This window comes from Zonotrichia albicollis, chromosome 27, assembly GCF_047830755.1.
Source record: "Zonotrichia albicollis isolate bZonAlb1 chromosome 27, bZonAlb1.hap1, whole genome shotgun sequence".
Taxonomy (NCBI): Eukaryota; Metazoa; Chordata; class Aves; order Passeriformes; family Passerellidae; genus Zonotrichia; species Zonotrichia albicollis.
Window position 1 is genome coordinate 3,258,848 of NC_133845.1, and position 27,492 is coordinate 3,286,339.

At 46.4% G+C, this 27,492-nt stretch overlaps 1 protein-coding gene across 11 annotated transcripts in view; it reads right to left on the bottom strand.

Annotated features, from left to right (window-relative positions):
* LOC106630104 (uncharacterized) overlaps positions 1 to 27,492 on the bottom strand; it is a 178,040-nt gene that overhangs the window by 45,880 nt on the left and 104,668 nt on the right. For 7 of the 11 annotated variants that reach the window (XR_012583881.1, XR_012583877.1, XR_012583880.1 and 4 more), the window contains one exon: positions 12,852 to 12,912. Coding sequence is in view for 2 of the 11 variants with exons in the window: in XM_074559649.1 (XP_074415750.1) it covers positions 12,852 to 12,912 (61 nt within the window). In the remaining 9 variants the exon portion in view is untranslated. Of the gene's footprint in view, positions 1 to 1,593; positions 12,913 to 27,492 lie in introns of those variants that run through there. The other 4 variants (XR_012583884.1, XR_012583882.1, XR_012583885.1 and 1 more) reach the window with 4 other exon arrangements.

Sequence of the window (27,492 nt, forward strand, 5' to 3'; positions counted from 1 at the left end):
TCCCCTACTGAAGGATTTCAAAAATTCCCTGGATTATCAATTCAATTCTTTCAGAAAATTCCCTGGATTATCAATTCCATTCCCTGCTAAAGATTTTCAGAAAATTCCTTGGATTATCAATTCCATTCCCTGCTGAAGGATTTCAGAAAACTCCCTGAATTATAAATTCCATCCCCTACTGAAGGATTTCAGAAAATTCTCTGGATTATCAGTTCAATTCCCAACTGAAGGATTTCAAAAATTCCCTGGATTATCAATTCAATTCTTTCAGAAAATTCCCTGGATTATCAGTTCCATTCCCTGCTAAAGATTTTCAGAAAATTCCCTGGATTATCAGTTCAGTCCCCAACTGAAGGATTCCAGAAAATTCCCTGGATTATCAATTCCATTCCCTGCTGAAGGATTTCAGAAAATTCCCTGGATTATCAATTCCATTCCCTATGGAAGGATTTCAGAAAATTCCTTGGATTATCAATTCAATTCCCTACTGAAGGATTTCAGAAAATTCCCTGGATTATCAATTCCATCCCCAACTGAAGGATTCCAGAAAATTCCCTGGATTATCAACTCAATTCTTTCAGAAAATTCCCTGGATTATCAATTCAATTCCCAACTGAAGGATTTCAGAAAATTCCCTGGATTATCAATTCCATCCCCAACTGAAGGATTCCAGAAAATTCCCTGGATTATCAACTCAATTCTTTCAGAAAATTCCCTGGATTATCAATTCAATTCCCTGCTAAAGATTTTCAGAAAATTCCCTGGATTATCAATTCAATTCCCAACTGAAGGATTTCAGAAAATTCCCTGGATTATCAACTCAATTCCCTACTGAAGGATTTCAGAAAATTCCCTGGATTATCAACTCAATTCCCTACTGAAGGATTTCAAAAAATTCCCTGGATTATCAATTCCATTCTCTACTGAAGGATTTCAGAAAATTCCTTGGATTATCAATTCAATTCCCTACTGAAGATTTCAGAAAATTCCCTGGATTATCAGTTCCATTCCCTGCTAAAGATTTTCAGAAAATTCCCTGGATTATCAATTCAATTCTTTCAGAAAATTCCCTGGATTATCAATTCCATTCCCTGCTAAAGATTTTCAGAAAATTCCCTGGATTATCAATTCAATTCCCTCCTAAAGATTTTCAGAAAATTCCCTGGATTATCAATTCAAATCCCTACTGAAGGATTTCAAAAATTCCCTGGATTATCAATTCCATTCCCTGCTAAAGATTTTCAGAAAATTCCCTGGATTATCAATTCAATTCCCTACTGAAGGATTTCAGAAAATTCCCTGGATTATCAGTTCCATTCCCTGCTAAAGATTTTCAGAAAATTCCCTGGATTATCAGTTCCATTCCCTACTGAAGGATTTCAGAAAACTCCCTGAATTATAAATCCCATCCCCTACTGAAGGATTTCAAAAATTCCCTGGATTATCAATTCAATTCTTTCAGAAAATTCCCTGGATTATCATTTCCATTCCCTGCTGAAGGATTTCAGAAAATTCCCTGGATTATCAATTCAATTCTTTCAGAAAATTCCCTGGATTATCAATTCCATTCCCTACTGAAGGATTTCAAAAATTCCCTGGATTATCAATTCCATTCCCTGCTGAAGGATTTCAGAAAATTCCCTGGATTATCAATTCCATTCCCTATGGAAGGATTTCAGAAAACTCCCTGGATTATCAGTTCCATTCCCTGCTGGAGTGGTCACAGGATGGGAGCAGAGGGAGCAGCAGAGATTTCCAGGAGCTGACAGAGGAAGTGACCACGAGAGCCTGGAATTTCTCTCCCATCTCTTGGTTCCAGCCCAAATGTTTGAACCACAACATCATCCCTCAGGCCTGGGACACCGACAGAACCTTCAACCCTCGTGATGAAAGCTCCTGAATCATTTCCCATCATTTTTTACAGCAGAGGTGGCTCCAGATCCTGATGTGGCCGCTCAGATTTGGGATCTCAGCCCTTGCTGGGTTTAATCTCAGATTTGGGCATTTCCTGGCAGAGCCTTCCGTGTGTTTCTGCCTTTGCTGGGAGCTGGAAATGGGGAGGGAGAACTTTTCAGATAATTTCTCACTGGCAGAGTGTCCCCTGCCATTCCTTTCCAATTGGGGAAAAAAATTGAATAGGAATTTAGAAAAAACAGATGGCAGCGAGAATAACGAATTTTAAATCATTTTAAAATTAGTCATTAAAGATTTTAAATAATCTTAAATTTTTCATGGAGAGGAAAGAGGGAGATCTTCTATTGTCCATAATAGTTAAATTTTTGTGGTTTTGTTTTTCTTTATTAACGATTTGAAATAATCTTAAATTTTTCGTGGAGAGTTGTGGGGAGGAAAGAGGGAGATCTTCTATTGTCCATAATAGTTAAATTTTTATGGTTTTGTTTTTCTTTATTAATGATTTGAAATAATCTTAAATTTTTCGTGGAGAGTTGTGGGGAGGAAAGAGGGAGATCTTCTATTGTCCATAATAGTTAAATTTTTGTGGTTTTGTTTTTCTTTATTAACGATTTGAAATAATCTTAAATTTTTCATGGGGGTTTGTGGGGAGGAAAGAGGGAGATCTTCTATTGTCCATAACAGTTTTTTGTTTGTTTGTATGTTTGTTGTTTTGTTTTGTTTTTTTTTTAATTAAAGACTTTAAATAATCTTTATTGGGCAGCACCAATGAGGGGGTTCCTTACAGCCCAGCCACCAATGGAGATGGATCACCAACCTTGGGATGATTCACTCACAACCAAAAGGGAAAAAACCACATTTCCTGTGGACACAGCCCCAACAGAGAGCATCATTCCTTCCCCTCATCCTGGCTGCAAAACTCTTCTGTGGGGAGGGGGAATAGAATATTTCACACACTGCTGGCAAACTCTCTGCAGGTACCCTGATTGTCTCTTTGCAGCACAACTGAATTGAGACCAGAAAAGCTGGAATCAGCTGGAAATTAAGATTTTTCTCTTTCCTTGTTCTTGTGGGCTGCAAAACTCATCTGTGGGGAGAGGAACCAGAGGTGGAAAGGCTGAGGAAGGGCTTCACACACTGCTGGCAAACCCTCTGCAGGTACCCTGATTGTCTCTTTGCAGCACAACTGGATTGAGACCAGAAAAACTGGAATCAGTTGGAAATTAAGATTTTTTTTCTTCTCTTTCCTTACTCTTGAGGGATTGTCCTGGGTTCCTAGACACAGTCCCAGCAAAGAGCATCATTCCTCGCTCCTATCCTGTCCCATCCTGGCTGCAAAACTCTTCTGTGGGAGAGGAACCAGGGGTAGAAAGGCTTCACACACTGCTGGCAAACCCTCTGCAGGTGCCCTGATTGTCTCTCTGCAGCTCTGAGAGCAGCACAACTGAATTGAGACCAGAAAAGCTGGAATCAGCTGAAAATGAAGAATTTTTTCCTCTTTCCTTACTCTTGAGGGATTGTTCTGGGTTCCTAGACACAACCTTAGCAGAGAGCACCATTCCTGCCCTCCATCCTGGCTACAAAACTCTTCTATGGGGAAGGGAAATAGAATATTTCACACTCTGCTGGCAAATTCTCTACATGTACCCTGATTGTCTCTCTGCAGCTCCGAGAGCAGCACAACTGGATTGAAACCAGAAAATCTGGAATCAGCTGAAAATGAAGATTTTTCTCTTTCCTTGTTCTTGTGGGCTGCAAAACTCATCTGTGGGGAGAGGAACCAGAGGTGGAAAGGCTGAGAAAGGGTTTCACACACTGCTTGCAAACTCTCTGCAGGTGTCCTGATTGTCTCTTTGCAGCACAACTGAATTGAGACCAGAAAAACTGGAATCAGTTGGAAATTAAGATTTTTTCTTTTGTTTCCTTGCTCTTGTGGGATTGTCCTGGGTTCCTAGACACAGTCCCAGCAAAGAGCATCATTCCTTGCTCCTATCCTCTCCCATCCTGGCTGCAAAACTTCTGTGGTGAGAGGAACCAGGGGTAGAAAGGCTTCACACACTGCTGGCAAATTCTCTGCAGGTGCCCTGATTGTCTCTCTGCAGCTCTGAGAGCAGCACAACTGGATTGAGACCACAAAAGCTGGAATCAGTTGAAAATGAAGAATTTTCTCTTTCCTTGTTCTTGTGGGCTGCAAAACTCATCTGTGGGGAGAGGAACCAGAGGTGGAAAGGCTGAGGAAGGGCTTCACACACTGCTGGCAAACCCTCTGGAGGTGCCCTGATTGTCTCTTTGCAGCACAACTGGATTGAGACCAGAAAAGCTGGAATCAGCTGAAAATGAAGATTTTTTTCCTCTTTCTTTACTCTTGAGGTATTGTCCTGGGTTCCTAGACACAACCTTAGCAGAGAGCACCATTCCTGCCCTCCATCCTGGCTGCAAAACTCTTCTATGGGGAAGGGAAATAGAATATTTCACACTCTGCTGGCAAATTCTCTACATGTACCCTGATTGTCTCTCTGCAGCTCTGAGAGCAGAACAACTGGATTGAAACCAGAAAAACTGGAATCAGTTGGAAATTAAGATTTTTTCTTTTGTTTCCTTGCTCTTGTGGGATTGTCCTGGGTTCCTAGACACAGTCCCAGCAAAGAGCACCATTCCTTGCCCCTATCCTGTCCCATCCTGGCTGCAAAACTTCTGTGGTGCGAGGAACCAGGGGTAGAAAGGCTTCACACACTGCTGGCAAACCCTCTGCAGGTGTCCTGATTGTCTCTCTGCAGCTCTGAGAGCAGCACAACTGGATTGAGACCAGAAAAACTGGAATCAGCTGAAAATGAAGAATTTTTTCCACTTTCCTTACTCTTGAGGGATTGTTCTGGGTTCCTAGACACAACCTTAGCAGAGAGCACCATTCCTTCTCTCCATCCTGGCTGCAAAACTCTTTTATGGGGAAGGGAAATAGAATATTTCACACACTGCTGGCAAATTCTCTGCAGGTACCCTGATTGTCTCTCTGCAGCTCTGAGAGCAGCACAACTGGATTGAGACCAGAAAAGCTGGAATCAGTTGAAAATGAAGATTTTTCTCTTTCCTTGTTCTTGTGGGCTGCAAAACTCATCTGTGGGGAGAGGAACCAGAGGTGGAAAGGCTGAGGAAGGGTTTCACACACTGCTGGTAAACCCTCTGCAGGTGCCCTGATTGTCTCTTTGCAGCACAACTGGATTGAAACCAGAAAAGCTGGAATCAGCTGAAAATGAAGAATTTTTTTCCTCTTTCCTTACTCTTGAGGGATTGTCCTGGGTTCCTAGACACAACCTTAGCAGAGAGCACCATTCCTGCCCTCCATCCTGGCTGCAAAACTCTTCTATGGGGAAGGGAAATAGAATATTTCACACTCTGCTGGCAAATTCTCTGCATGTACCCTGATTGTCTCTCTGCAGCTCTGAGAGCAGCACAACTGAATTGAGACCAGAAAAGCTGGAATCAGTTGGAAATTAAGATTTTTTTTCCCTTTCCTTGCTCTTGAGGGATTGTCCTGGGTTCCTAGACACAGTCCCAGCAAAGAGCATCATTCCTTGCCCCTATCCTGTCCCATCCTGGCTGCAAAACTCTTCTGTGGTGAGAGGAACCAGGGGTAGAAAGGCTTCACACACTGCTGGCAAATTCTCTGCAGGTGCCCTGATTGTCTCTCTGCAGCACAACTGAATTGAGACCACAAAAGCTGGAATCAGCTGAAAATGAAGAATTTTTTCCTCTTTCCATACTCTTGAGGGATTGTCCTGGGTTCCTAGACACAACCTTAGCAGAGAGCACCATTCCTGCCCTCCATCCTGGCTACAAAACTCTTCTGTGGGGAAGGGAAATAGAATATTTCACACTCTGCTGGCAAATTCTCTACATGTACCCTGATTGTCTCTCTGCAGCTCCGAGAGCAGCACAACTGGATTGAGACCAGAAAAGCTGGAATCAGCTGAAAATGAAGATTTTTCTCTTTCCTTGTTCTTGTGGGCTGCAAAACTCATCTGTGCGGAGAGGAACCAGAGATGGAAAGGCTCAGGAAGGGTTTCACACACTGCTGGCAAACCCTCTGCAGGTACCCTGATTGTCTCTTTGCAGCACAACTGAATTGAGACCAGAAAAGCTGGAATCAGTTGGAAATTAAGATTTTTTCTTTTCTTTCCTTGCTCTTGTGGGATTGTCCTGGGTTCCTAGACACAGTCCCAGCAAAGAGCATCATTCCTTGCCCCCATTCTGTCCCATCCTGGCTGCAAAACTTCTGTGGTGCGAGGAGCCAGGGGTAGAAAGGCTTCACACACTGCTGGCAAATTCTCTGCAGGTACCCTGATTGTCTCTCTGCAGCTCTGAGAGCAGCACAACTGGATTGAGACCAGAAAAGCTGGAATCAGCTGAAAATGAAGATTTTTCTTCCCTTTCCTTGCTCTTGTGGGATTGTCCCTCCTGCAGAAGTTGGTGCTGTTTGTCAGAGCAACACCCACTGCTGCAAACGGGGAGAGGGAGAAGAGCTCCAGCCCTGCTTTGGGTTAGGAAGAGACAGGAGGAATAAAAAGAGCATCTGACACCAAAATAAAACTGTTTTGGTCACTGCCATCTCTCTTATTCTAAATGAAGCAATTGTGGGCTCCGTTTGTTTTGCATTCATAATTAGCAGACGGAACAGATGGCAAAGGCGTCACTTAAAGCCACACGTCCGACAAAATAACCCAGGCTGCCAGTGCTGCTTCTCTCTGGGAACAGGGAATATTTCCCCTCTTCTCCCCACAGAAAGGCGTCCCAAAGAGAGGAGCCAGCAGCGGCTGAGGGGAGATTCACAGCAGAAGGAGCCCATTGTGTGCGGAGGGTGGGAAGGGAGGCAGCGAATGGAACGGAAAATGGGGAGGGAAAGGAGCAGAGCACTGCCAGCAGCTCAGAGAAACACTGAGCCCCTCCTGCCTTCGGTGCTGGGCTGCAGGGAGAAGCTGGGAGCTCTGGGTTCCATTTCAAAGCTGAATATGAAGTGCTGTCCATGAAGGTGCTGTCCTACAGCCATACCTGACCTGTACGGAGGATGCTCTGTTCATTCCTGGGTGGAAAATTCACTGAGAAACTCACTGAGAACCTGCTCAGAGCACAGCTGCCCATCCCTGGATGGCCTCAAGGCTGAGGCAAAGGCTGCAGGTCTGGGCTCCATTTCATTTCATTTTCTGGATAGATAGAAGATGTTGTCCGTGAAGGTGTTGTGCCATACCTGACTCTTCCTCTCCAGACCTGTACGGAGGATGCACTGTTCTTTCTGAGTGGAAAACTCACTGAGAAACTCACTGAGAACCTTCTCAGAGCACAGCTGCCCATCCCTGGATGGCCTCAAGGCTGAGGCAAAGGCTGCAGTTCTGGGCTCCATTTCAGATGTTGTCCATGAAGGTGTTGTCCCACTGCCATATCTGACTCATCCTCTCCAGACCTGCAGGGAGGATGCACTGTTCTTTCTGAGTGGGGAATTCACTGAGAACCTGCTCAGAGCACAGCTGCCCATCCCTGGATGTCCTCAAGGCTGCAGGCGGAGGCTGGGAGCTCTGAGTTCCATTTCAAAGCTGGATAAGAGATGTTGTCCATGAAGGTGTTGTGCCATACCTGACTCTTCCTCTCCTGACTGTTCTTTCTGAGTGGGGAATTCACTGAGAACCTGCTCAGAGCACAGCTGCCCATCCCTGGATGGCCTCAAGGCTGAGGCAAAGGCTGCAGGTCTGGGCTCCATTTCATTTCATTTTCTGGATAGATAGAAGATGTTGTCCGTGAAGGTGTTGTGCCATACCTGACTCTTCCTCTCCAGACCTGCAGGGAGGATGCTCTGTTCTTTCTGGGTGGAAAATTCACTGAGAACCTGCTCAGAGCACAGCTGCCCATCCCTGGATGGCCTCAAGGCTGCAGGGAGAAGCTGGGAGCTCTGGGTTCCATTTCAAAGCTGAATATGAAATGTTGTCCATGAAGGTGCTGTCCTACAGCCATACCTGACTCTTCCTCTCCAGACCTGTACGGAGGATGCTCTGTTCATTCCTGAGTGGAAAATTCACTGAGAAACTCACTGAGAACCTGCTCAGAGCACAGCTGCCCATCCCTGGATGGCCTCAAGGCTGCAGGGAGAAGCTGCAGTTCTGGGCTCCATTTCAGATGTTGTCCATGAAGGTGTTGTCCCACTGCCATATCTGACTCAAACTCTCCAGACCTTTAGGGAGGATGCACTGTTCTTTCTGAGTGGAAAACTCACTGGGGAACTGCTCAGAGCACAGCTCCCCGTCCCTGGATGTCCTCAAGTCCACGCTGGGCCAGGATTGGAGTAGCCTGGGATGGTGGGAGGTGTCCTTTTATAGGACAGAAATATTTCTAACAGAATATTCTAATTTCTGTCTAATAATCTAATAAAATATTTCCAACACTTCTGATTTCCAATATTTCCAATATTTCCAATATTTCTAATATTTCTAATATTTCTAATATTTCTAATATTTCTAATATTTCTAATATTTCTAATATTTCTAATATTTCTAATATTTCTACTATTTCTAAAGGGAGCTTTAAGCTCCCTGCCAAGCCCAGCCACGCTGGGATTTGATGGAAACTCAGCTCTCAGGGCTGGGTTTGGCAGGATGAGGGAGGAGTGGGAGGCAGTGGGAGCAGCTCCTCTCCCTCCCGTGTCTCAGTGTGGTCACCTCAGATGTGGGACAGCCTGCTCTGCTTCCCTCCCTTCCTGCAGGAAATCTGAGCCCCAGCCAGGCTGCAGGAACGTCTGAGGGCTGAATTCCAGCCTGCATGATGCTGCCCTGCTTTGCATGAATAACCACGTCCTGGCAGAGGCAGCTCTTGCTGCAGGTACTCCCTTCCTGCTTCCCCCAGCGGCCCTAGGAAAGCTTGGACTGGTGAATTCTTTAATTTCAGTCCTTATTTTTAATGAGATTATAGCTTTGAGGGCTGATTGTGCATTCTAATTGCTGATTTTTTAAACAGGAGCAGGGAGCAGAGCCCACGTTTCCCCTTTGCCAGGTGAGTGCCAGAGGCAGCACATCAGTGAGCAATTTTCAGTGCACTAAATAATTTTTTTTTCCCCACTGAAAACGTGAAAATTCCGTCTTTCTTTCCCCACAACTTTAGCAGGAGCTGTGGAGGGTCAGGACAGCTGGGTGTTGAGGGCACTGAGAGCCTGGATGGGCAGCACATCCTTCTCTTTTCCTTGCTCTTTTCCCACTGCTCTGCTTTGCTTGTTTTAGAGAATCCCAGCATGGTTTGGGTGGGAAGGGACCTTAAAGCTCATCCTTAAAGCCTGCTGATAACAGCCATTGAATGTCACTGATAAGAGCTACAGCATCCCATTGGGAGATGTGAGCCCGGGGGAGGAGCCAAGCATTCCTGCCTGGATATAATCTGGAGATTCTGGAACACCAGCCAAGCATTCCTGCCTGGATATAATCTGGAGATTCTGGAACACCAGCACGGCTTCTCCACTGTCCCTGCTCTGTGTCCCTGGCAGGGGTGGCACCAGGCTGTCCCTGCTCTGTGTGTCCTATTCCCGGCAGAGGGAGGAGCCAAGCATTCCTGCCTGGATATAATCTGGAGATTTCAAACATTCCTACCCAGATATAATCTGGAGATTTCAAACATTCCTACCCAGATATAATCTGGAGATTCTGGAACACCAGAATGGCTTCTCCACTGTCCCTGCTCTGTGTCCCTGGCAGGGTGGCACCAGGCTGGCCTTGTTTTGTGTCCCTGACCCTGGCAGGGGTGGCACCAGGCTGTCCCTGCTCTGTGTGTCCTATTCCCGGCAGAGGGAGGAGCCAAGCATTCCTACCTGGATATAATCTGGAGATTCTGGAACACCAGCCAAGCATTCCTGCCTGGATATAATCTGGAGATTCTGGAACACCAGCACGGCTTCTCCAATGTCCCTGCCACAAGGGTGGCACCAGGCTGGCCTTGTTTTGTGTCCCTGACCCTGGCAGGGTGGCACCAGGCTGTCCCTGCTCTGTGTGTCCTATTCCCGGCAGAGGGAGGAGCCAGGCATTCCTGCCTGGATATAATCTGAGATTCTGGAGCACCAGCCAAGCATTCCTGCCTGGATATAATCTGGAGACTCTGGAACACCAGCCAAGCATTCCTGCCTGGATATAATCTGGAGATTCTGGAACACCAGCCAAGCATTCCTATCTGGATAGAATCTGGAGATTCTGGAACACCAGCACGGCTTCTCCCCTGGATTCCCCAGAGGAACAGCAGCTGCTTCTGCCCCTGGATCTCCAGAGGCAGAGACTGCACCTTTCTCCAGGATCCTGCTCCAGCAGAACCAGCCCTGACACTGCAGGAGGGACAATTCCAATGGCACTGCTGCCAACAGCCTGACCCACAGGGTGTCAGGTTGGGTTCTGACTCTGGCACTGCTGTTCTAATTTACTGCATTGTTTATTTTATCCTTTTATTTTCTTCCCTATTAAAGAACTCTTATTCCTGCTCCCATATTTTTGCCTGAGAACTCCTTAATTTGAAATTTATAGCAATTCAGAGGGGTGGGGTTTACATTCTCCACTTCAGGGGAGGCTCTTGCCTTCCTTAGCAGACATCTGAGTTTCCAAACCAAGACAACTCCAAAGGTTTCCAAACGGATTTCCTGGGTGGTTCACCTTTGCGCACAGAGCTCCTGGAACTCTTCTGCAGCTTTTCCTGCTGCCTGGTGCCCTCCTGGATTGTCCCTGCTTGGCATCCTCCTGGATTGTCCCTGCTTGGTGTCCTCCTGGATTGTACCTGCCTAGTGTCTTCATGGATTGTCCCTCCCTGGTGTCCTCCTGGATTGTCCCTCCCTGGTGTCCTCCTGGATTGTACCTGCTTGGTGTCCTCCTGGATTGTACCTGCCTGGTGTCTTCATGGATTGTCCCTTCCTGGTGTCCTCCAGGGTTGTCCCTCCTGGATTGTCCCTCCCTGGTGTCCTCCTGGATTGTCACTGCTTGGTGTCCTCCTGGATTGTCTCTGCATGGTGTCCTCCTGGATTGTCTCTCCCTGGTGTCCTCCTGGATTGTCCCTCCCTGGTGTCCTCCTGGATTGTCTCTGCTTGGTGTCCTCCTGGATTGTACCTGCCTAGTGTCTTCATGGATTGTCCCTTCCTGGTGTCCTCCAGGATTGTCCCTCCTGGATTGTCCCTTCTTGGTTTCCTCCTGGATTGTCCCTTCTTGGTGTCCTCCAGGATTGTCCCTGCTGGATTGTCCCTTCTTGGTGTCCTCCTGGATTGTCCCTTCTTGGTGTCCTCCTGGATTGTCCTTTCTTGGTGTCCTCCAGGATTGTCCCTCCTGGGTTGTCCCTTCTTGGTTTCCTCCTGGATTGTCCCTTCTTGGTTTCCTCCTGGATTGTCCCTTCTTGGTGTTCTCCTGGATTGTCCCTCCTGGATTGTCCCTTCTTGGTTTCCTCCTGGATTGTCCCTTCTTGGTGTTCTCCTGGATTGTCCCTCCTGGATTGTCCCTTCTTGGTGTCCTCCTGGATTGTCTCTGCATGGTGTCCTCTTGGATTGTACCTGCCTAGTGTCTTCATGGATTGTCCCTTCCTGGTGTCCTCCAGGATTGTCCCTCCTGGATTGTCCCTTCTTGGTGTCCTCCTGGATTGTCCCTGCTGGATTGCCACTGTCTGGTGTCCTCCTGGATTGTCCCTTCCTGGTGTCCTCCAGGATTGTCCCTCCTGGATTGTCCCTTCTTGGTTTCCTCCTGGATTGTCCCTTCCTGGTGTCCTCCTGGATTGTCCCTGGCTGTGCAGCACCTCTCCCGTGCCTGGCATCCATTCCTGCCCACAGGCAGGGTTCTCACAGTGCCATAAAATTACCTCATTCCTCATCATGATCTCAGGAGGATGAGGTAACCAAACTCACCCACAATAAATCCATCCTCATTTTCCAACCCCCCGTTTGCCCCTTTTTTATCATTATTTCATTAAACATTATCATTATTAATTAAACTTCTCCACATCCCTGCTCCTGTGTTAATGCATTTATGGCACCTTGAATGACCATGCCCTGGGTCTGAGCTCCAGCTTGAATCCCAAATATCCCACTTTTAATTAAAGCCAGAAAAAGGCATTTGGAGCTGGATTTGAGCAGGACAATCCCAAAGATTCTCACTTGGGAGGAAATATCTGCAGCCTCTTCCCAGTTCCCAAAACAAAGGGATGTGCACCTCACCAAGCTTCCGGAAGCTTCCACATCAGAAGTGCCCCAGGTGAGTTTTACCCACAACTTTCCCAAGCTCAGGCAAGTAGGCTGAGCTTAGGAATGGCTGAGCCAGCCCCACAGCCTCTGGAAAATCAAGGTTTTTATTGATTTTTGCATCTCTAAGGATGCTGGAAAGCCTCAGAACTCTGTATTTCCAGTGATTTTGACAATAAGACTCTGATATTGCTCAGGGCTTGCAAAATATAGATAAAAAAGCACCCTGACCTCAACATTAAGACTTATTCTCTGATAATAACTTGAAGTTCCTTTGGCTTTCTTTCATCCTTTTCCTATAAATTCCTGCCCAAATTTCTCAAGAGGGCAGAACTGGAGTCCCTTCAAATGCACCCATAAATAAAATAATAATTAATAGGTGACTCAGATAAAGGCTTTCCATCTCAGGGCAGAGGAAAGTATTAGCTAATTAATCATCAAGTTGGCATTACCTTATCTTTTGGCACCTCCAAGAAAATGTAAATCTGAAACGAGCTGGGGGTGGTGGTGTGTGGAAACAAAGGAATAAGAAGCTAACAATAGTTTTGGAAATGGATGACAAAATCCAAATGTTCTGCCTGACTGCTGCTAAATTAGGCTCTGTGTTATCAGTGCAAAGATTAGGAAAAGAGAGATTTTCCCCTGAACCTCAAGTCACACTTTGGAGCTGCACAGGACACGGCAGCAGGAGCGGAGACGAGGATTCACTCACCCTGAAATGAGTGGAGATGGAAAAGGATGTGCCCAGGTCTTGGTTCGCCCCAAACACGGCTCTGTGGAGGAAAAGAACGAGGAAAGGGTTAATTTATTGTGTAGGAAATGAAGAAGTGATGCTCACTCTTCCTTCCACCCAGGCTCCATCCAACCCACCTCAGCCTTCAGCCCTTTTTGCCCAAAATTCCCTTTTCCCCCACATTTACACTGTTCTGGGAATTATTCCAGTGCTAAAGCAAGGAGGAAAATTTATTTCCCCACCTTCATCTGAGGCTCCCAGCTGCTGACCAGAGATGGAAGATCATCAGCTGGAGTTTTGTTTGCTCCAATTGATTTTTTTTTTTTTAATTATTTCTTTTCAGCAAAAAAATTTCTTTTTATTTCTCCTTTCAGGGAGAGGCCATCTCCACAAGCACAGCCCAGCCCTCGATGGATTCACCAATTAAATCTTTGACAAACTCTGCTTGAATTTAAACCACCCCAAATTCAGACTGAGGGAAATGATCCCACACGTTCCTTCCTCAACTCCAATTAATAAAGGTTCAGCTCAGCTCCACGACAAAGGTTTTGCAAGCACCTGTGGGTGTTTGTGGGATCAAAGGAGCTGCATTCCTTCCTGCCCAGGCACAGATCCCTTCCCTCCTGCTGGAGGGGCACGTTGCTCCTCCGCAAAAATCCATTTTATCCCCAAAGAACTGGGAATAAAGGAAAGTGGAAAGGATCCCTCAAAGTATTTTTGTCTTTAATTCAACATATCCTGACCTCCAACAACCTCCCAGGTGACATCCAAGTCTAGAAAGCAAAAGGGATGAAGGCACGTGGCAGCTCCAGGAAATCATGATATCCCACAAATCCAGCTTCAATTGGAGCTGGATCTGTGGAATCAATTTAATCCTAATCAATGAGTCAAAAAGTTGATTTGTTCCTAATCAATGAGCCCACAGAGACTCTGCAATCCATCCAAATCAAAACTTATTCCTTCATTACATCCCTTCTGTTTTCTTTTTGCCCCCAAAATGGTGGGAAATCCAACAATTCAGTTCTGATCAAACGCACAAAAGCCACCAGGACCTGGCTTTGGCTGCATCAAAGTCCAGCTCAGGCTGCATTTTCTCCCCCAGTTCATCCACCCACAAAGATTTACAAATACGGCAAAGGGAATCAAAACATTTTTGGATCCCTACAAAAAAGAAGATGCACTTTAGGTGTTGCAGGATTTTTTTTCCCATTAATTTCAAGAATGAAGTCAAGATTTTTTATTTTTTTTTTGGGTGAACGTGGCTGGTTATTTGACGAGTGAAGCATTAGATTTGCGAGTTGTTCTGCAAGCCAAAACACGCTCCCTTTTCATTCATAACACCGAGCTGCTCGGCGTTAAACAGCCGATTATCATGAATGAAGTGGGTGTAACTTCCTTGAAATCCTCCAAAGACCTGTCAAAGCACAGCTACCGCAGCTCGCTTTTCTCCTTGGAGCACACACATCATTGCTTTAATTGTTCCCCTATCCCCCAAATGTGTTCCGTTCAAAGTGAGGTTTTTTTAATTTTTTTTTTTTATTATTATTTTATTTTATTTTTTGGAGGAGAAAAAGGGGAAGGGTGGGGAATGATGCCCCGGGATAAGAGAGGGAAAGTGGGGCTGCATCTCCGCCCTCGAATTTTGATTTTTTTTTTTTTTTCTTGTGGGGATCTAAATTAAGCTTCATCGGTTTAAGAGTGTGGCAGACAAAACCTTACAAATCAAAGCCCTGGCCTGTTTTGCATGGATAATCAAGAGCCTCTGGCTCTTTTTTTTTTCTAAGAGGAAATGTTTAACCCTAAAGAGAAGAGGATTCGTGGTTAAAGTGCTGGCCAAGCACTTCGAAAATTTAAATTTGACTCCAGGTTTGCCATTCTCCACCTCCTTCCCATAAATTTTTTGCCCCAGTGTTGCCATTTTGATATTTGCAGATTGGGATGGTCTTTGAGCCGAGAGGGTGAAAAACTTCAGTGATAAACACACATTAAACTGAGATTTAATTACAGATCTTTCCAAGGATGAGCATTATCCCAAAGAAAGACCTGCAGCCTCTCAGCCATTCCTCTTATTATCCTCATATTCCTCTTATTCCTCTTTTTATCCCCACATTCTTCTTGTTAATCTTGTTTTTCCTTAGGACACCAATCTCAGCCATCGTAAATTGTGATCTCACCACTGACCCACCAAATATTTCACCCTCTTGCCTAAACACTGTTACAGCCTGGAAAACTACAGAAAAGCCACTCAAACAACGCCAAACCCACAAGGACTGACACATTTAACAAGGTTCAGTCTCAGGAAACACTGGGGAAAGTGGCACCAGGGAAAACGATGAAAATTTTCATTTTTCAGCTCAGGCTCTCAGCTCAATGTCATTATCTCGCCCACCACCAAAACATCAACAGCAAATCTCGATGGCGCTTTCAGGACAGCGGCTTTTGCACATCCTTTAACAGCTCCAACACTGACAAAGGCTGGTGCTTGGGGGGGGAAAAAAACATAAATATTTGTCCAGCATTTTGGAAAACTCCAAACTTGTAATGCAAACTTGTAATGCAAACTTGTAATGTAAACCTGAAATGTATTTCAGCCAACTCTGGAGACAGCAGCGCTTCCCACCTGCTCCTGATTTTTATCCCAAAGGGGTGATGCACCCACATTTGACCGGACGCTGGATCCCACTGAAAATTCCAGTGAAAAAACTGCATCCTCCACCAACACCTTATAAAAATCCACATTTCTCCCTTACAAATGGAAATCCCAAGGGATTTCCCTGCTCCCATGGAAGCCAGAGGGAATTTTGGCGCTGGTTTTAAAGGCAGTGAGAGCACGAGCAGATCTGACACATTGCATTTTCCTTCTCCTGGCTATCACGGGCACAAAGATTCACTCCTGGCTCTCTTGAGCTGCTGCATGCAGCTGCATTGCTGTGAAATGCATCACTGCCTCTGACTCACCCTGCAAAGGACACGTTTGTAAACTGACCCACCATTGACAGAATCCTCTCTTTCTTCACTCGGAGGAGGCGAGATGAGGCAAAGGTTCCCCGTCTGATTCATTTCCTGGGGAAATTTTTACTGCCTGCATCTTTTTTCAGTCCTTATTCAGCCAGTGAGCAGTGAAGTGATTAATACAAAATCCATGCTTGACACACAGAGTGCAAGGATTCATTCAAATTCTTTTAAAATCAGCTCTTAATTAATTGCTTAGAAAAACAACCCATTGCCAAAAATGTGGGGGGTTGGTTTTCCTGCTTTATTTTTCTTTTGTTTTTCTTTTTTTTTTTTTTCCCCAATTGAGAAAGCTTTTTCGGTTGAGAAACTAATTACAGGCACACAGCAAAATGCATGAAGGACAAAACCTGGCAGCTTTTTGATATTCAGCCCCTCGGAAGGAAGGAATAGGAACCTGCACAGAGCTCCAGGGCAGCTCCAGCTCTGCTGTTTCTTCACTTCCATCCAGCCCTGCTCCTTTCTGCAGAAATCCTGCGAGGATCAGGCACGAGCACAGCGAGCAGGAAATTCAAACTGCCAGAAAATAAAAGCTAAAGGCAAAGAGAGCGCTGTGGAAAGTGCTGTAAGTTTTCCTGGACAATTTTTTATCTCCCTGATTGTTCACACCAAGGCAGTACTAACCAAGTCCAGATCGGGATGGGGTTGGGAGCAATCCCTGGGGCTGGCAAGGCTCTGCAGGGCTGGGCACTCGGGGCCAGCCCGATTTCCCCATCCTGCCAGGGAGGGCAAGCTCAGCCCGCAGGATTCAGGGGAAGAACCAGCCTGTCCTCTCCCTTCATTTCTCCTCCCTGTCTCCCTCCCTCTCTCCACATTCTTCTCCTCTCGCCTTTTGCACGGCGAGCACTGAATGATGGGATTTTTGACATCAGAGGAAAGTCATCCCTTCTCCACTCCCCCAGCTCCTGCCTGCTTCCTCCTCAGCCACTCTGCTCCTCGGGGAGCTCCATCCCCACTCAGGGATCAGCTGATCCCACCAGGGCAGCATCCCTGAGCATCCCAAACCCTGCCCAAGCCCACCAGCCTGCTCCACTCTCCCTGGCAGCATCTAGAGCTGGCTCTGGCTGCCCCAGAGCTGGCAGAGCTGTAGTAAAATCATTGTTTGGGCAAGGTAAAGTGACCTCTATTTACTCGGACTTGGGGTTTGAGGACTTTTTTACTCAGGGATCAGCTGATCCCACCAGGGCAGCATCCCTGAGCATCCCAAACCCGGCCCAAGCACACCGGTCTGATCCACTCTCCCTGGCAGCCTTTAGAGCTGGCTCTGGCTGCCCCAGAGCTGGCAAAGCTGCAGCAAAGTCATTGTTTGGGCAAGGTAAATCATTGTTTACTCAGACTCAGGGATCAGCTGATCCCACCAGGGCTGCATCCCTGAGCATCCCAAGCACACCAGCCTGCTCCACTCTCCCTGGCAGCCTTTAGAGCTGGCTCTGGCTGCCCCAGAGTAGCAAAATCATTGTTTGGGCAGGGTAAAACGAGCTAAAACGAGCTCTGTTTAGTCAAACTCAGCGTCCGAGGACTTTTTTACTCAAGGATCAGCTGATCCCACCACAGCAGCATCACTGAGCATCCCAAATCCTGCCCCAGCCTGCTCCACTCTCCTTGGCAGCCTTTAGAGCTCGCTCTGCCTGCTCCAGAGTAGCAAAATCATTGTTTGGGCAGGGTAAAGCGACCTCTGTTTGCTCAGACTCAGGGTCCGAGGACTTTTTTACTCAGGGATCAGCTGATAACAGGACAGCAGCTTCCCTGAGTATCCCTGAGCATCCCAAACCCTGCCCCAAGCACATCAGCACGATCCACTCTCCCTGGCAGCATCTAGAGCTGGCTCTGGCTGCTCCAGAGTAGCAAAATTATTGTTTGGGCAGGGTAAAATGAGCTCTGTTTAGTCAAACTCAGAGTCTGAGGACTTTTTTACTCAGGGATCAGCTGATCCCACCAGGGCAGCATCCCTGAGCATCCCAAATCCTGCCCCAAGCACACCAGCCTGCTCCACTCTCCCTGGCAGCCTTTAGAGCTCACTCTGGCTGCTCCAGAGCTGCAGCAAAGTCATTGTTTGGGCAAGGTAAATAATTGTTTACTCAGACTCAGGATCCGAGGACTTTTTTACTCAGGGATCAGCTGATCCCACCACAGCACCATCCCCGAGCATCCCAAACCCTGCCCCAGCCTGCTCCACTCTCCCTGGCAGCCTTCAGGGCCGGCTCTGGCTGCTCCAGAGCTGGCAGAGCTGCAGCAAAGTCATTGTTTGGGCAAGGTAAAGCGACCTCTGTTTACTCGGACAGCCCAGCCGCCCGCAGGGAATAGCTGGGCTGGAGAGAAGTGAAAATGCGGCTGGGAAAGCTCCGCGCTCGCTGCCACAATGAGCTGAATGTTCGGGCAGTTCATGCCCTCTCTCCTGCAGTTTCTCCAGCCCTTTGATTTATTATCTGCAGCCAGACAGCCGATGACCCCATCCCGCTGCAGCGAGCCAAGGACAGATGAGAGACTTGTTCAGCTCAGCGCATTTTCTGATCCCGGCAAATACCCCGTTAATTATCATAAGCTGCCAGGCACCTGCCATAAGTTGTTTATTAAAGAATAGCATTAACCAAATCGGGATTTTTTTTTTTTTAAACCACGCATTTCCTCCTCCAGTAGCGCCAGTGAATTCCAGCTGGTTGGATTTACTGGATTCCAGCTGGACCCATATTGGGGTGCAGGAATCAGAAAGTGTTTCGAACCTTGTTAGCATAAGAGAACTGATAGACAAAATGCCTTGGCAAAAGCAAAGGGAACTTGGAAAATTAGACCTAGATTGCAAAAAGATTCAATCAAACAGGTTTACCAGAGAAAGAAAATCCCATTTGTTGCAGGCATCTTTTATGAAAAATCCTTTCCTTCACTCAGCTAAGAAGCTGAGAGACCTCAGGAACAGAATGGAAACATTGATTATCTGCTGCTGTGGAATGCAACAGGTGCATCTGGGATTGGTCTCATGTGGTTGTTTCTAATTAATGGCCAGTCACAGTCAGCTGGCTCGGACAGAGATTCAGAGCCACAAACCTTTGTTATCATTCTTTGCTATTCTATTCTCAGCCAGCCTTCTGATGAAATCCTTTCTTCTATTCTTTTAGTATCGTTTTAATGTAATATATATCATAAAATAATAAATCAAGCCTTCTGAAACATGGAGTCAGATCCTCATCTCTCAACCTGAGCCCCCTGCGAACACGGTCACAGCCATTGAACTCTGCCAGCAAGAGGTGTTGTCATATACATAAATTTGTATATGTGATTTTAACCTAACTATTGCAGTACACATTACTACAATGTGTACTACAATGATCAGGTTAAAATCTCCCTATAATCGTATAGAAGCGTTTTTATCCCACAATAAAATCGGATTGCGATCACAGAGTCAGTCTGTCCTCTCTCCATCCCCGACAGAGCCGGGGAAGGGCGAGCGGGGCTCGGAGCGGCCGCGGTGACTCAGGAGCGGCTCTGAGTCAGTGACGGAGCTGCCCCGGCTTCCTCCGGCCTCCGGGGGGGCGGAGGTCGGAATTTCCTGCTGGCCCTTGGCCTTGTAAATCAGCGCGTCCTGTTGAGCAGCGCTGCCGGGAGGCCAGCGAGTGGGAGGGATGGGGCTGCTGCCCGCTCCACCTGCTCGGCAGGAGAGGGATGGGAACGCAGCGCCCCGAGTCCTCTTGCTCCACACAGAACTCAGAAATCCATAATTCAGTGTGCCCTGAGACCGTCAGATTCCTGACAACCTCGCTGGAACCACACATTGACCATCTACCCCCAAATCTCCACTTACATGGACAACACTGATATAACCCCAGGTGATTTCTCTGCCTCCCTTCCCCATAAATGAGAAGTCCTGGCATCAATTATCCCTGTGGATTTGAAGGTGAAAACCAAAATGTTGGTTGGAGGTCCTGGGACAAACCCAACACTGAAAGCTTTCCTAATTGAACTTAATTTCAGTTGTGGCTTGAAAGATTTCACTGTCCCAAAGAACTGAGATATAATTCAATAATTCATAATTCAATGTGCCCTGACAACTTCAGATTCCTGACAACCTCCCTGGAACCACACAGTGACCATCCAGCAACCCAAGGACCCAAATCTCCTCATACATGGACAACACTGATATAACCCCAGGTGATTTCTCTGCCTCCCTTCTCTGTAAATGAGAAGCTCTGGCATCAATTACACTCATGGATTTGAAGGTGAAAACAAAAATGTTGGTTGGAGGTCCTGGGATAAATCCAACCCTGTGAAAGTCTTCCCAATTAAACTTAATTTCAGTTGTGGCTGGAAAGATTTCACTGTCACAAAGACTTCATGGATGATCTGTGCCACCATCACCCTGAGAAAAGCCAGTGGGTAACTGAGGCAATGGACCCTGGATAATCAGGAAGGGAATGAAGCATTTTAGCCATGTGAAGATCACCTTCCCGAGCAGACCCAGCTGTCCAGAATCAGTGTTTGAGGTAGGAAATGATGCTGGAAAGGAAGGATGCTGATGGCACCCAGCAGAATTCCTGGCCATCCCCCAGGGATGGTGACATCCCAAGTTTATTTACACCAAAAACATGTCCAGGAGGGAAAATGAGCTCAGCACTCCTTGGCAGTTGTTCCTTCAGACTCCACTCAAAGCTGACAGACAGATTCAGGCTCACCTGGTACCTGCCCATGTTGTACAGCTGTGATCACTCAGAAACTGTTTAATATTGCACAGTGACAAAGAATCTCACACAGCAACTCACCAGCCCTGACCACAATGCGCTTATTTTAAGTGGGGAGGAGTTTTAAACCTTTGTTTCCAGTCCTGCACCTTCACACTGCTTTCATTTCATCCCTTCTAGCTGAATTTAATTATTGCAAGGAAAATTGTCCCAATGTGCAGCCCATGGAGACACAGAGATGCCCAGCCCAGGACTGCTAAAAGCATTTATGACACCAACACTGCCTGGGGAGTTTGGGGATGGTCAGACCTGAATGGATTTTGGCACATCCTAAAAATATTACTGTTTTTGAGAGAGATCAGTTGGTTCCTATCAGACTTTCACATCTTATCTGGGAGATGATGAACATCTTTTGGGGCATGTCTTGATCTAAGGGCATAAAAAAAAATTCCATGAGAATTACAAACAGGGAGAACCACAAGGAGATTAAACCTAAGCAAGTTTTGACCAAAACCAAGACACTCATTTTTAATCAGCCAGATTCAATTCCCCCCTTCAGGAGCTCCTGAAGGCCAGTGGGTGGATTCCCATCACTCAACCTTTCAGAACCAAGGCTGGGTATTTTTCATGCAGACAGGGACGAATTTTGGCCAGCAGGGCCCAGAGGGTGAGAGCAGCCCTGTGTGAGGATCCTGGCTGGCTCCAGCACCTCCCCAGCGCTCACCTCCAGCAGCCCTTGTTGTTCACAGCCAGCCTGTTTCCCCACAGATGACCAGAGCTGACCCTGCTTCGATTACAAAAGTTAAAGGGTCCAGAAGTGAGGAAAACAGGAAATCCAAACAGTGAAAATCTCAGCAATAACGTTTCCTAACAAAGACCTTCAGATCTCGCTCGGGGCCAGCAGCTGTCTTGGTGACGTCCAGAAAAGGCCATGCTCAGCCTGCTCCTTCTGCCATTTTATTATTATTATTATTTTTATTTTTACCCTGTTTATTTTTCTATACTGTGACATTTTCCTCCTTTTTTTTAAAGGCCTGGTCATAAATGAGGGAGCTAATCCAGAATTAAGAAAACAGACACAAATGCACGCACCCCATGTGCTTCCATGGCGTGGAATTTTTCCTACAGAACATCAAGCCTGTGCAACACTTAAATCTCCTTTTGGGGCCACAAAATTGGGATTGAATCTGCCGAGATATGAAAGGAGATGATCCACAGCTTAATTTTTCTAATTTATTTAACCATAATTTATTTTACCATAACCTCTAGGGCTGCAAAGTAACTCCAAACACGATCCTGCTAAGGAATTACGAGCTTCATTTTGAAGAAAAATATCATGTTTGTTTGTTTTGGTGCTTCTGCATTTTTAGACCTCACCCAAATCTCCTGAGCAAATATTCTGTACAGATCTGCCTGTGATGCTGCTGTGGGCCAAACCTGTGGGTGGCATCAACTGGCATCACTCCTGTGCCACTGGGTCATCAGTGAAGACCTTGTCCTGTTATGGGACAGGAGCCTGTTATGGGATTAAGGGAACTTGGAGAGGCATTTTTAAGGCCTGGTTGTTTTTCGTTCAAATTTTAAATTTCACCGCGGGTGGTTTTGGGGGTGAAATTGGCCTTTTGCTCCCCGGGCAAAAACCAGGGCAGGTTTTTGCCATTACACTGCCATCTAGTGCTGCGAGCTCGCAAGGGAAAACAGCCCCGGCCTGGAGGGGCCACCACCAGCAAGAGCCAAGCTCGGGGTCCAGGAGTAAATTAAATCCAATTAAATAAACAGAACCGCCAAGTGCACAGCCACTGGTGGCCCTCAAGCCTGGCACAATAACAAAACACTTCCAATAGAAGGAATTGTATAGAAGCTCATCCATTTTCCAGCTGTTCTCCGTGGTGGGGGACGTTCAGGATGTGCCAGTTTGAAACTGGAATTCTCCAAATCCAGCTGCTCACCTGGTACCAGGTACGTGGTACCTGTACTCTTGCCACCAAGCAAGAATATTTTCAAGAGAAGAACCCTCCTGCAAGGCCCTGAATGCCTCCAGCCATGTCTTTTCCAGCTTTCCTGGATCTCTTCCTCATCCCAACTCCCTCCTGCCTTCAGCTCAGTTGTATCAAAACATCTGGGCCAAATTTATTCACTTTGTAATTGATTTCAGTGGTTTCCACCATGGGCTTTTTTGGAGTCCCTCTCCACAGCCATCACTGTGATCAGCATCCAAAAAGGATTTTCTAAGCCAGCACGTCACAGCACTCACAGAAACCCTCCCCACGCTCAAGGACTGGGCAGCAAAGCTCCAACTCAACATCTGAACACTCACAAAGTGACCTTTAGGAGTTAAAAACCCCAGCCCTGAGGTTTTACTCATGCAGAGGATATTTATCCTCTGTGGAATGTGTGTCAGAGGGCGTGAAAGTGAGAGTGTCTTGAGGTTAGCGATTGTTCAGCCTCATAGTGGATGAATCATATGATAACACCACAGCAACATCCTGCAGGATTGTCAGGAGCCTCTCGTCCTCTATTTCTGGCACTGTGTCCCTGCTCTGCCTCATGAGCAAACGTTATTTGTGCTCTGCTACGGAAACCCCAAACCAAACAGGGCTGGAGGCTCCTCCTGCAGGCCCAGCCAAAATCCCCAGGGCCTCCTTGAGCCTGCAGACACCCCTGAGTGATGGGGGCTGTTCACAGGGCTGAGATGGATGGATGGGGGGCACCTGAGCTGCTCTGCATGTGTGAGGAGCAATATTTGTGTTGCCTTGGCCCTAATGAGCTCATTGGGAATATACTGGGCACGCCTCAAGTGCTGTGTCCAGTTCTGGCTCCTCAGTTTGGGAAGGACCTTGAGATCCTTGAAGATCCTTGAAAATCCTTGAAGATCCTTGAAGATCCTTGAGATCTTTGTGCCCAGAGGGGGCAAAAAGGCTGGAGAGGGGTTTGGAACACAAACTCTGAGAGGAACTGGGGGTGCTCAGCCTGGAGAAAAGGAGACTCAGGAGACTCGGCCTGGTTGAGCCTGCAGACACCCCTGGGTGATGGGGGCTGTCCACAGGGCTGAGATGGAGGGGTGAGGGGCACCTGAGTGGTTCTCCACGTGTGAGGAGCAATATTTGTGTTTCCTGGGCCACACTGAGCTCAGTGGGGATATACTGGGCACTGGTGAGGGCACAGCTTGAGTGAGGGCCCAGCTCTGGGCCCTCAGCTTGGGAAGGACCTTGAGATCCTTGAATGTGTCCAGAGGGGACAGCGAGGCTGGTGAGGGCTTTGAAACACAAACCCTGAGAGGAACAACTGAGGGAGCTGGGGGTGCTCAGGCTGGAGAAAAGGAGACTCAGAAAAGGAGACTCAGGAGACTCGGCCTGGTTGAGCCTGCAGACACCCCTGGGTGATGGGGGCTGTCCACAGGGCTGAGATGGATAGATGGGGGGCACCTGAGCTGCTCTCCACGTGTGAGGAACAATATTTGTGTTTCCTTGGCCCCACTGAGCTCAGTGGTGAGGGCACACCCTGACTGCTGTGTCCAGCTCTGGGCCCTCAGCTTGGGAAGGACCTTGAGATCCTTGAATATTTCCAGAGAGGACAACGAGGCTGGAGAGGGGTTTGGAACACCCTGAGAGGAACCCTGAGGGAGCTGGGGGTGCTCAGCCTGGAGAAAAGGAGACTCAGGGCTGCCCCCATCACTCTCACAGCTCCTGAAAGGTGCCTGTGCTCAGCTGGGGCTGGGCTCTTTCTCCAGCAGCACTGACACAGCCAGAGCACACAGCCTTGAGCTGTGCCAAGGGAAATACAGGCTGGATAGCAGGGAAAAGGTTTTTTCCAGGAAGGTGATAAAGTTCTGGAATGTTCTGCCCAGGGAGGTGGTGGAGTCCCCATCCCTGGGTGTGTTTAACAAAGCCTGGATGTGGCACTGGGTGCCAGGGTTCAGTTGAGGTGCTGGGGCTGGGTTGGACTCGATGATCTTGAAGCTCATTCTGTGAATTCTCTGAATCAGGGATCTGGGACAAGGCTTGGGAGGCACTGGGTGCTGAGGGAAGAGCTTAGCAGTGCAGGTCAGATTTATCTTTGCCCGTTTTCCATCTAGATGACCACAAGAAAATAATTTCACCTTTTCTCCCTCTTTTTTGCCCCTCCAGACCTGCAATCCACAGCTCTGCTGCTCTTTGAGCTGCACCAGGAGCACACTCAGCTTCCCTTGCCAACCTCAACACAAATTGAGGACCTTTAAGGTTTTTTTCCAGCCCAAACCACTCCACGATTCCACCTGTGGGAAGCCAAACCCGGCGTGGCACAACAAAGCAGATTTTGGGATTGCAGGAAAACCACCAAGGATCTGCAGCATGAAAATGCAGCTGGGATCCCAGTCTGGAAGTCCAAGTGCACATTTCTAACCCCTGAACACCACAGGGCTTCAGACAGGAGATCCAGCTGCTCCATGCATCCCTTCCTTGGGAAAGGTTTGCTGCAGGAACTTTTGGAATATCCACACTTAGGGCAGAGGCCCTTCCCGAGGTGATGGCAGGATTTTGGCCTCTGGTTTGGGACTCTGCTTCCAAAACATCAACAAATGGAGCTCATATTTCAGCCAGAATCCCACAAGATTCCAGGGAACCGGGGTGGGAAAAATCAGGATAATGGTGCAACAACATTTTTGTGGGGAATAACACCAGGAAAAACCTTTAAATCCTGTAAAACTCCAAAAATTTCCAAACAAATGGTTTATGCCTCATTAGAAATTACTTTTTTGCTTTTTACTTCAAGTTTTACTCTTATTTTTTCATATATGGAAAAAAATCCAATCTCAATGCAGAACCCTTTTAATCCATCTCTAGTGAATGCATGTTGCCTTTTTAAAATAATCAATATTTTGATGAAATGGAAAATTCTGATCAAATGGATTTTTTAGGAAGAAAAGAGGAAGTCCTTCAGAGAAAGTCTGGGCCTGTTTCTGAAAATAGCTAAATTTGAAATATTTTGCAAGAATCATCTTGTCTTTAAAACCAACAAATTTTTCAAATACCACTAAATGGTGGTGTTTTTACACCATTTCTATTTTTCCAACTCCACTGCAAACATTTACAGGGTTTCAAGCACTACTTGCAGTAGGAATTTCCAGGATATTCCCACTAATAAGAAGGAGATTTTTAAAACAATCTAGGGAATTAGCCACACATCTTCCATTAAAACTAAAGCACCCTTGACTGCTTTACAATCTCATGAGATTAATTTGAAGAAAGTCTATTTAAAATCAATGTAAAAGTGGGCCAGTATTAAAATGGGGGAGCTGAATCCCTTCTCAATGCAGTGGGATTGGATGGGAATTTCCACACGTGCAGCACCCAAAAGGTGCTGCTCTGGATTCTGAACAGAATTAAAACGATTAAATATTCATTGATATCATTTCATTCCATGTCAAAGCAAACACTGAAACCAAAACCAACTTAAAAAAAATCAGTTTAAAGTCAAACAAGCCAGTGAGGACGTCAAGGGAAAGCAGAGACACTTTGTGAGGCCATGTTTACTATTTAGCCTTGGAATATTTGGATTATTTGATCCCATTTTTCTGCTTTCAAACCCCAGACCTTAACCCGGCTCTGACACAACCCCAAAATCCTGCACAGCCCCAAAATCTGACACCACCCCCGTGGCTTCCAACCCCCCAGCCAGGCTGAGCATTCCTTGCTCTGAAACGAGGGAAAAAAAAAAAAAAAAAAAATCCTGTCAAATTCAAAAAATATCTCCAGTGCTGCCTCCTCCTCATTTCCTGACTGCAGGCAGAGCGGAAATAGCAACATTTCCTGAGCAGGGCTGTTCTCCAGGGAATGGCAGCCTGTCTGTCTGTCTGTCTGTCTGTCTGCAGCAGCAGCAGCAGGGGCTGCGCTCAGGAGGATCCCTGGGTTTCCAGATTTCCAGCAGGAGCTGGGATAACTGGGGTGCAGGGGACAGCCAGGGTGCTGAGGAGGGAGATGGGAGCATAAAAATGTGTTTAAAATGGGAAAATAGGAAAAAAAAAGAGGGAGAAGGAGGAGAGTTCTCAGCAGCCAGGTCTGTGTGCGGTGAAGGCAGATGGAACTTTGTGGCCCCCCAGATTTTGTCTGGGTTCTGTGCAGCCTTGGGCTGTGCTCCAGATAAAGGGAATCTGTTTGCTCCTGATCCCTTTGAAGGTGGGGTTTACATGTCCTTATTCTGTATTCTGTATTTAGGGAATCTGCTTGGTCCCTATTCCTTTGAAAGTGTTGTTTATATATCCCTATTCTATATCCCTATTCTATATTTTATGTCCTTATTCTATATCCCTATTCTATATCCTTATTCCATATTCTGTATTTAGGGAATCTGTTTGGTTCCAATTCCTTTGAAAGTGTTGTTTATATATCCCTATTCTATATCCTTATTCCATACTCTGTATTTAGGGAATCTGCTTGGTCCCTATTTCTTTGAAAGGGGTGCTCCTATATCCTTATTCTATATTTTATATTCTTATTCTATACTCTAAATCCTCATTCTATATTTCCTGCATTTAGGGAGTCTATTTGGTCCCAATTCCTTTGAAAGGGATGTTTATATATCTTCATTTTATATCCCTATTGTATGTCCTTATTCTGTATCCTTATTCCATATTCTGTATTTAGGGAATCTGTTTGGTCCCTATTCCTTTGAAAGAGATGTTTATCCCTATTCTACATGCCTATTCTATGTTTTATATCCTTATTCTATATCCCTATTCTATATCCTTATTCCATACTCTGTATTTAGGGAATCTGCTTGGTCCCTATTCCTTTGAAAGAGATGTTTATATATCCTTATTCTACATCCCTATTCTATATTTTATATCCTTATTCTATATCCCTATTCTATATCCTTATTCCATAGTCTGTATTTAGGGAATCTGCTTGGTCCCTATTCCTTTGAAAGGGGTGCTCCTATATCCTTATTTTATATTTTAT